The 10,067-nt window shown below is 50.4% G+C and overlaps 1 protein-coding gene across 1 annotated transcript in view; it reads right to left on the bottom strand.

Annotated features, from left to right (window-relative positions):
* Window positions 1-2,524: 2,524 nt before the first annotated feature.
* Window positions 2,525-10,067, bottom strand: part of LOC115519706 (E3 ubiquitin-protein ligase RNF220) — a 201,364-nt gene continuing 193,821 nt past the window's right edge. The window contains exons 3-5 of the mRNA XM_032594077.1: window positions 7,112-7,157; window positions 3,466-3,567; window positions 2,525-2,623 (exon numbers count right to left, since the gene is read on the bottom strand). Coding sequence (XP_032449968.1) covers window positions 2,525-2,623; window positions 3,466-3,567; window positions 7,112-7,157 — 247 coding nt within the window. The remainder of the gene's footprint in view (window positions 2,624-3,465; window positions 3,568-7,111; window positions 7,158-10,067) is intronic.

Here is a 10,067-nt window from a genome sequence, read left to right as displayed (position 1 = left end):
GTGTGAGCTTTCAAAATTTGTCTCTCACCTGGCCTTCTGGTCTTCAGTTTCTCTCCCTGACCATACTTCAGACAACAGACAGTGTAATCTTTGTATCATGCAAAATCGACCCTCTCTCCCTCTCCCCCACTTCTTTAAATCCTTCAGTGGTTCTCCACCTAGAAGATCTGTAGCATGGCACACAGGCCTTATTTGACCTGTTTTTGTCTTCAGACTCTTCTACCACTCTTGCGCTCTCCCTTTGCCATCTCCACACTCAGCTCTATAGAGCTAACTATATATAGTTCTTTGAGCACTTCATGCTCTGGACTCTGGGCTAGATTATCCTGCTGCTTCCATATCCCCTGCTTGGTTAACGGTTGTTCCTCCCTTCAGGACTCTGAGAAAGCTTCCCCCCCCCCCCCCCCCCCAAGGTTGGGTTTGTTGCCTCCTCTGAGTTTTCACCATCCCTTGGCTTCCCTCTGATCTTGCATATGGTGATTACCTATGTGTCCCTTCTACGGTGGGGGCTGGTGGGGGCTGGTGGTGGTGGTGGTGATGATATCTCTCCAGTATCCAGTCACCCAGCCCAGGGCGTAGCATGCAGGAGATATCAGTGGTAATGGGAGAAGGATATTTACAATGGAACTCCCTGAGCCCAGTGCAGGGCTGGGAAACAGTTTAGGATTCAGGGCCAGACAGATCCTAGTTCAAATTCTGACTCTGTTCCTCATAATTTATGTGTTCCCCAAAAAGTCACACCCCCTCTCCAGGCCTGTTTCCTTAGCAGTAAATGGGGGACAATGAATCCTAGCCTTCACAGTTGCTATGAGGATAAAATGAGGAATGGTTAAGAGGGCTAACCCAGCAGGGGCTAAGTAAATGGGAATCCAAACCAGAAACCAACACTCCCTGCTTTCAAGACCTACACTGATGTTTTTTTTTTTTTAAAAAATCCAACATAACCAACCAACTAGTACATGCCAGGCATTGTGTAAAGATCAGGGGATGGGATATCCAGCTAGTCCCTGGGGTTTCCAGCTTCACCTCCTGCTAATTCCCCTTGGGTTTTACATGCTAACAAAAGTGAACTGCTAGCAAGTCCCCAAATACATCATTCTGTGTTACACCTCTATGCTCTTTACACAGTGTTGCCTTGAAATGGCAAACGAAGAATCTTCCTTGTTCATCAAAGTGAACTACTTGTGTTCTGAAACCGTGTTCATTCGTTACCTCTCTGTGAAACTTGCTCTGATAAACCCCCTCTTTACACTGCACTATCCCAGAAACTTATTTATAACTGTTACAGCACTTAAACACCAGGCTATAATTATTTATTTGCAAATCTAACCCCTTGAAGGCAAGGACACTGGGCCGGGCGTGTGTGAGTACAGGAAGGGAGTATAGAAGGATGGGACAACGTCCTTGCCTTGGAGGAGCTCCCAGTTTAGTGAAACAGTCATGCTCATTGTGATAGATTAAATGCAGCCATAATTCTTTGCAGCTCCTTCTGTCAAGAGGACAGAATCCTCATCCCTCGATTATGGGGTAGCTTTGGGACTTGCTTTGTCAAGTGATGTGTGAGTTCCAGATTCTAGGCCTCAAGAGGCTTTGCACTTTTGGCCTTCGTCCCCTTGGTGTGACACTGCCCTGAGGCTGCCAAGTAAGGAAGCCGGTCTAACCTACCAGAGGCCACATGGAAGAGAACCAAGGCACCCTGATCTCCCAGAATGTGAGGCTTTCCAGCCTAGTCAGTCATCTAGCTGAATGAGCTGCATAAATGAGGAAAGGCCCAGTCAACTGAAAAAAATCATGAGAAATAACAAATTGTGTTAAGCCACTAAGTTTTGGGATGGCTGGTTATATGTCAGTAAATAATGGAAACATAGATAAACAGGTGATCACAATATAGGATGATAAGAGTAATCATAGGGACATATAGGGTTTGTGAGAAGAGATAGCTAATCCAGAAAGGCTTCCTGGAGATGGTATTTGGGCAGGTTGTTGAAATATAAATAGAAATGTGATGGGATGGGGTAAAATAGTCCCATTAAAAGAAAACAGCATGCGTAAAAGTGTGCAGGCAAGAAAGGAATGGCACAGTCAGGGAGTAGTGAGCATTAATTCTGTGAGGATAGCTCATAGGATTCCTGGAGGGCAGTATTAGGAATGGAAGTATTAGCAATGGAAATACGGGTTGAACCTAAATCACAGAAGACCTTGGTGCCATGTCTTAGCAGGCTTTGCCTGTGCCTGATGGTAGTTCTTAGCTCAGCAGGTGCTGAGGCTGAATGCTGTGACTGAAGTAGAGAGGGTGGCAGGATGCACCCTAAGGGCAGGGCTCTGTCCATCCCTTTGGAGTGGAACTTTCTGTTACAGAGCCTTGTCTCCCTATCAGACCAGAATTCCCTGAGGTTGGGTCATTTCTCCACCTATGTTAGGGTTGTCTGGGTAATAGCAGTGTTTTTCAGGGGCCGGACTGGGCTGCCTGTCTTGAACCAGGGTTTATGAGAGGGGCATCCCTCCCTGGGGCTCACACTTAGGGCTATGCAGTTTGAGTCCCAGTACCGAAGCACCCAGCAGAGGAGGTGCCAGTGGAGGCTGGTGTCCACTCCCTTCTCTGAGCTCGCACCCTGATGCCGGGCTGTGTCAGTTGGGAGGAAAGGGGGCCCAAGGGGAACATCTCTAATTCCAACAAAGAGTTCCTGTATGCCGGGGCAATGACCCAGGCTCTCCAACCAGAATTGTAGGTCCCTGCTGCCTGTCTTTCCATATCAGATCAGGGCTTCTGAGTCAGGGCTGTTTTCTCCTTTCGTACTGGGCTCCCCAAGAAGCCCTTTTGCCATTGAGACCAATGTTTCTTAGAGCAGGGCCCTGTCTTTTCCATCTGACTGGGGCTCCCAAGGGCAGGGCTCTGTCTCTCCTCAGACAGAAGTTTCTGGGGGAGTTCTTTCTCTTTCTACCATAAAGGAGACCCATTTAGAGCTAGGATGTTACCCTTAGGCCCCCCTCTTGCTGTGATCTTTTAGGACTGTGTGATTACAACTTTCCTGTTTGCTCAAGGCACTCAGGCAGTGTCTTCTTGTCTCATTCTGGGTCTGATATGAAGGTTTGGCAGGATTGAATAGTTATTTGCTCAAGGGATCCTGGTTTGGAAGTCTGAAGTCTTCAGGGGATTTGGGGCTATGCCTCTGGGTCCCTCATGAAACCAAACCACATGGGATACCTCTTGATGGCTTCAGAAGTGCTTACAGCCCACCAGAACCCAGGTGACCTTGCATTGCTCCTTAAAACCTATCTGTTTAAGGCCCATTCCCTGACACGTGTGCCTTCTGGTTTCAGTTAGGGGCACTAGACACAGAGGGAACCAAATACAGTTCTGGCTTCTCTTCTCACCTCCCAGGAGGGGAGGAATCAGCACCAGCATGCCCCTCTAAGCTTTCACCACGGGAGCTTCCATCTCATGCTCACACACTCCCTCCTCACCTGGTATCTGTCTGAATGGTGCAGGTCATCAGTGGCAGAGGAGTGTGGTGATGCTGTTGGAGACTCTCCTTCCCTCTTGATGGAAGCAGACAACAGGAGGGACTGGAAGAAGAAAAAGGACATGTCGCCTCAGGCCAAATGAGACCTCCAGTCGGTCAGTCCCCTAGGGTTCCCAGGCCAACAGAGGTTTTGGGAGAGGGCCATGGAGGGAGGCAGAGGGATAGAGGAACCACTCTTGAGATCCGGAAGGCAGGCTTTGAGGCCCTGAGGGTGTGGTTGTGGGAGAGGATGGCTTGATTTCAGGGATGGGTAGAGACCTCTGAGAGGGTCCAAACCTCATGGACCCCAGGTAATCTCTGTCCCAGTGGGGTAGGACTCCCTGCCCACTCCCAGTTGGATGAGATAATACATGCTTTGTTCTCCCTTCACAAGCAGAGACTCTGGGACTGTTCTGAAGGATTGGGGGTAAAGCCGCATACCTGCTGCCCTGCCTGCCCCTAATACGGGCTGAAGGCAGCCCTGCTATGGAGACAGTAAATTAAATAGTATGTATGAGTTTCCTGCATGCAGCTAGGGATGTACGCTGGGTCCATTTATCCCTGCGCTGCGGCAATGACCCCAGCGAGAACCCTAGGAGAACTAACCCCCCCACGTCAGTCCCGCATGGCCTCTCCTACGTGCGCCTGCAGTGTAGATTAATAAACTGTCCGCTTTACATTGTGTGTGAGCGCCACAATCCTAAATACCACATGGCACGTTCAGCCTGCTCTTGCTGGCTCTTGCCAAGGCCTGTTCAGCTGCAACCTGGGGGCCTGGAGACCTGAAAGCAATCCCTACTTCCTTCTCCCACCCTTTCCTGTTTGCACAGCTCTGAGCCGGAAGCATACAAGCCCCTAGGAGGCCTCCCCAGCCGAGAAACCATGCCAAATCGCCAGTGACAGCCCAAAGAAAGCAATTTGGGAAAGATGGAGCAGCCATTTATCCTTCATCTCCGACTGAGCCTTAGGATGTGACCCGCATGCGGTGGCCATGCTGCACATCCTCAGGCAAGGGCCCTGGGAAGGGAGGGGCAGCTGCTGGTCTGGCAGGGCTCCCTGACTCAGCCTGGCCCCCCAGAGCTGGTGGAGGAAAGAGGCTGGGAAGGGCCTGCAACTCAGAGCCCCTTTTTTCACCCAGCCAGGCCCAGGGGGAGGCCTAGTGGGTGACTAAGCCCCCACTCCAGATTGAGGTGGTCTTTCAGGCAATGTCCTTTGCCTTCTCTGGTCCCAGGGAAGATGCTGAGGAGGGGAAACAAAGTGGGGTCCCTGTCCCCCACCATGAGAAAGCTTGCTCTTGTATGCTTGCTTTCTGTCTCTCTCTCTGTCTCTCTCTCTCATTCTCTCTGGGTTAGAAGCCCTGAGAGGCCCCAGCATTACACCTGGGGCAAGCAGAATAAAAAAAGGTCACTGGCGCTTTTTAAACATGGACCAAAAAGCAGTAAAATGTGTTTTGAAAAAAAAAATCCCGGCATTAAATCATGACTTTTTGCCTGGCTCTTCGCCTCATTAAAAGTGGCCTTTTGGAAGGTAAAATTATCATTGTAAGCGATAAGATCTTTAAGAAAATAATTCACGGCTTCTTCACCCTTTAATATGATAGCCGCCACCGGCTAATTTTTTTCTTAATGGCAATGAGGCCATCAATCTTGTCTAAGGCCCCCTCGCCCTCTCCTCTCCCTCCCTCCCTCCTTCTCCCTGTCCTCTCAGTTTCTTGCTTGAACCTTCTACCTCATGCCTCTTCCACCCGTGACCTGCTCCCCTAAAGCCTCAGCCACAGGCAGGGGATGGTCAGCTTTGGGGGTTGAAATGGTCCACTTTGGGAGCATAAGTGTGAGTCTGGAATTGGGCGAGCAGGGGTCCTTGCCTAATTATCAATATGCCTGTGTCGGCAGTTGGAGAATCTGCATGTGTTTTAGGACTTCCTGTGTGAGTATTCTGACCTCGGTGTGTGTGCATCTGCGTATGCGGGGGACTAGGTATGGGTGTGGATTGTATCTGTGTTTATCCTTAGAGCGCTGACCTCACTGTGGTCCAATCCCCAGCCCTGACAGCCACACTCAGGTGTCGGGTGTCTGTGGTTGTGGCGGTGGCTGACCTGGCAGCTTGTCCATGGCCTACCTTCCTTAACCACAACCACTGAATGCTGCAGGCCGGGCCAAGCTCTGTGAGTGTGGCTCCCTACCTGTATGATCCACGGCTGCCTGGCAACCCCCACCTTTTCTCTTTAGGCAGGAGGGCTTTGCTACCTTGGTCAGGGCCTGCACCCATCTAAGACTGGACCAGCCTCCCTGGCCCTCCTCTGTCCAACTTTCTGTGTTGAGTGATTTCCTGAGCGAAGGTGCAAAATCCACTCCCACCCTTTTTAAAGGCCTGCAGGGGAGTTGGGCCAACCCCTGGAGGTAATATTATCACTCTGGCTCCTTTTCTCCAAACTGCCCCCTCAGAGGTCACCAGTGGCTTTAAGATTTCTCAACACAATGGCCCCCTTCTCCAGACTTTCTCTCTTTGACTGCTGACCACCCCATATGTTTTGGAACTTTTCTCCCCTAGGAGTCTGGGATACCATGCTTTCCTGTACCCATCCCGATGCATGACTGTTCCTCCTCTGGCCCCTTCCTGGTGCCTGTACCTTATCTTGACCCCCCCACAGAGGTCCCCAGATACTCTTCCTGGCTTTTGCTTTGATTTCTCTGTGCAGTCCTCCTGACTGATTCCATCCATTTCGGAAGCTTCAACACTCATTCCTCACTCCCTATAAAAAGGGCCAGGGATTCCTGCCTTTAAGAGTCATTGTGAGAACTTTTAACAAAAGATGTTGCCTTGCCGAGGGTGAGGAAGGGTTTAGTGAGTAGGGTTTAGTTCTCCTCCCCAGGTCCCCACTTCCTCAAAATCATCACCTTTGGGAAAGCAGTACCATCTGCCTCTGTGGCCATCTATGGGAGTTCTTGATACAAATCACATCATTGTGCTGAGGCCTCTCTGGCCCCTCCTTTGAGCCAGCTACTTGCCCTTCATTTTTCCTTTCTCCATCTGATGCTCCCAAACCTCTCTCCCATGGTATCTGTTTAGAGGGGCAGACTGTCTCCCCAGATGAGTCCAACATCCTCCCTGGCTCCCTGCTGCCCTCAGGACAAAGTATACACATACTCATGCATACACACACACACACACACACACACACACACACACCCCATGGTGTGTCTTCTAAGGCCTGTGTACTATCTGTCTTGACCAGCACTTCTATATTTTTATTTACCTGCTACAGCTCACCTTCCTTCTTGGAGTCTCCCAGCCTTAGTGTCTGGGTCCCCCATGCCCCCATGTCATTCTTAGCTTTGATTCCTGTTCTGACTGGAAAAGGAAGAAGTCAGATGAGCATATTCTGGCTCATACTCAGACTACATACTCTCTCTCTCTCTCTCTCTCTCTCTCTCTCTCTCTCTCTCTCTCCCTCTCAAGCACACAGGGAAGCCCTAGGCCTCAGACTGACGATCAAACCCTGGAGACAGTTGGGGATCCAGGAAGAGCTCCTTTTCCTCAAGAGGAATCAGTTATGGGGAAGCCTAGGTTAGGATGGGTAGGAGGAAAACATACAATTGTCCACCTACCTTGGGGGTGCCTGGAGCCATGGCATCCTTCAGAAGGGAATTCTTGCTGCCAAGAAAGAAGAGAACAGGGTGACTATCCCACTTGCTGCCCAGGGCATGCAAGAGAATAGCAAGAAAACCCCAAAAAGAGAAGGCATAGCCAGCTTAGCCCAGCCCTGTTCAGCCAAGCTCTACCAAGGCCATTCAACCTCAGCTGGCCCTGACTAGCTCAGCCTCCATCAGGGGCCAGTGGCAACAGCTGGCTCCTGGGAGGGGGACAGAGACAGTAGGCATGGTAGGCTCCCTCATGAATCTGAGGAAAGGGGCTTTACCTGACTCCTGGTATCAGCCCTGAGGGTTCTGCTTGTCCTGGATGCCCCCTTCCCTCCACCTCCTGTCCCCAGCCTGCTCTTAGCTCCTATGGGATTGGGGGTGATGGAGCTGACATGGCTCTTGTCAATTCTCCCTCCAACACGCTGCAAACTGCGTTAGGCCAGGAATGATCTCCCCCTGATTCAATTTGTCAGCCCCAGGCCCTCCGGCATCGGGCGCGGCAGGCGGGCGGGAGCTGGGCCCTGAAATATGGTGGGCGGCTCGGAGCAGGCGGGGGCGGGGGTGGGAGGTGATGGATGGGCTGTGGGGGAGGCGAGGACTGTGTTTAATAACAAAATTGGTATGCAAGGCCACATCCTGCGCTAAGCATGAGTGATCCAGAGCCACAAAGTATTACAAATCCCTGCTAAACAGATGCTGACAATGGAACAAGACGTATCAAATCAGATCCACTTCAGAAACATTAATATCCCTGTTCCTGTCCCTCCCTCCCTGCTGCCCCCACTGTGCTCACCACATCTGTGCTCACACATTCACGCACGTGCACTCACACACACATACAAATACATGCACGCAGAGGCGCTGGCTGATATGTGCAGGAGGCAGACACAGCCCATTCACATAGGGTCCCTGCACAGACACCCATACAAGCTATTCAGGTAGAGCATGCCCACAGAGATGTCCATAAAGCACAAAAGACACATACTCAAGGCACAGTGCATAGGACACGCACGGACTCAGGGCATATACACAGGAATCACCCATAGGGTCAGACATAGGTACCCCAATATGTGAGCAAAGACATAGATTCAGATAAAGTAGCAGCTGTCCTTCGGGGCACATTTGGCAATGTCTGGGGACCTTTCTGGTCATCACAGATGGGGGTAGGGAGTTTGCTACTGGCATCTGGTGGGTAGAGGATATTAACCAACATACAGTGTATGGGATAGCCCCTCACAACAAAGAATTATCTGGCCCAAAATGTCAATAGTGCTGAGGTTGAGAAACCCTGGTATAAAGGCAGATACACACATATCCACTGTCCATAATTCTGTCAACAGTCACTCAGACACATGTGGTCACACCCAGTGGCTCAAACATGTTGTAAATACAGACACATTCACAACAGTCACCCAGACTGTGAAGAGCTGCTCGGGCACCAACATCTACATAAACACATGCACAGGTACACCCACATGCACCAACACACACCCAGATACTTACACATCCACAAATGCAGACACACGTGGACACACACCCACATAGATACACACATCACAGATCTGAATGTAAACACGGAACTGTTTGCCTGGCTGATTACAGAGTGTGGGCATCACAGACTGGGAAGGACAACCAGACCAGGTTCCATTCAGTTACATTTGGTTCTTAAACAGTCCCTGTATTCCTGCTCCCTGTCAGGCCCTGATCTAGGCAATGGGGATACAGAGAGGAAACTGAGCTGCTCTTGAGGAGCAACTAGTTTGAGTTCATTACTTTTAGCATTCCTTCACTCAGTCAACAAGTACTGACGTCCCATTGTGCCCGGCACTGTGCCTGGACAGGTACAGAAATGAGGCATCTACTGTGCGACAGCGTTCTTGCTGGCCTGAGGTTTGAGCTTTATCTGAGCAGGATCAGGTTGGGACAGAAAAGGAAAGAGTGAACAATGATTGTGCATCAACCACATGTGACAGGTATGGGTCGGGTACTTTATATGTGTTCTCTCTTTAATCTTCACAAAAACTTTACAAAGTTGACCAATGGAGGTTGAGTGACACCTCTACGTTCACACAGCCCATGTAGGGTTTGAGTTCATGTCTGACCGAGTCCAAAGTGCTGCTTTTCAGTTGCCCACACTGATTTCCTAAAGCTACTCAGGGGTTAGGATGGAGGACAGAGCTTGGAGTTCTTTTTCTCTCTCCACTTTGGGGAGCATCCTACTGACTCTGGGCTTTAGTTTCCTCGGCTGGTGAATAGAAAATGAGGACATCTAGGGTGAGAATGTCCAGGCTCTCCCTTTGCCAGTACTCTTACCTTTCCCTTAAGTCAGACTGGTACTACCTCAAGCTCCCGCCCTCTCTCTGAGCAAGTGTTCCCACCCTACCCCACCTTTCTTCCGACAACCTGATCACCACCAAGTGTGCTTGGTCCCCCAGAGATAGGAGTCTGGTGAAAAGCCTGCCTCCAAAAGGAGAGGTCTGAGCCTCAGAGCTACAGGCAGACTGGATCCTGCCCAGCCCATCGGCTCCTCTGCCTTCCGTCCCTCCCTGTTTCCACAGCCCACCCCCAACGATTTCCTCCCTTCTCAGTCACTCGCTGCCTAGTGATCCATGGGTTTTAAATTATAACTGGGACCCAGGAAACGCGTTCCTAAGTACAATATTCATGGGCTGGGCTGACACTTTTAATTAAGGTGATTTACACTGAATTATCCTTGGAAATAAAGAAATGGTGTGCTGCCCGGGAATAAACCATCATCACCAGCCGCCTTTGTAAGTTACACTTCGTTTTAATCTATTTGGGGAATTGTTTATCTAGTTCATTACCCAACCAAACACCGAGGCCGGCCTTAAATAAGGCTTAAGTGGGGGTGGGGGCACTGCCATCTCCATACCCCGCCTCTCTAGAGTCACCCAGCCTCCCC

This window comes from Lynx canadensis, chromosome C1 (assembly GCF_007474595.2).
Source record: "Lynx canadensis isolate LIC74 chromosome C1, mLynCan4.pri.v2, whole genome shotgun sequence".
Lineage (NCBI taxonomy): Eukaryota > Metazoa > Chordata > Mammalia > Carnivora > Felidae > Lynx > Lynx canadensis.
The sequence above is the reverse complement of the archived record's forward strand: the minus strand, read 5'-3'. Positions and strand labels throughout refer to the sequence as shown.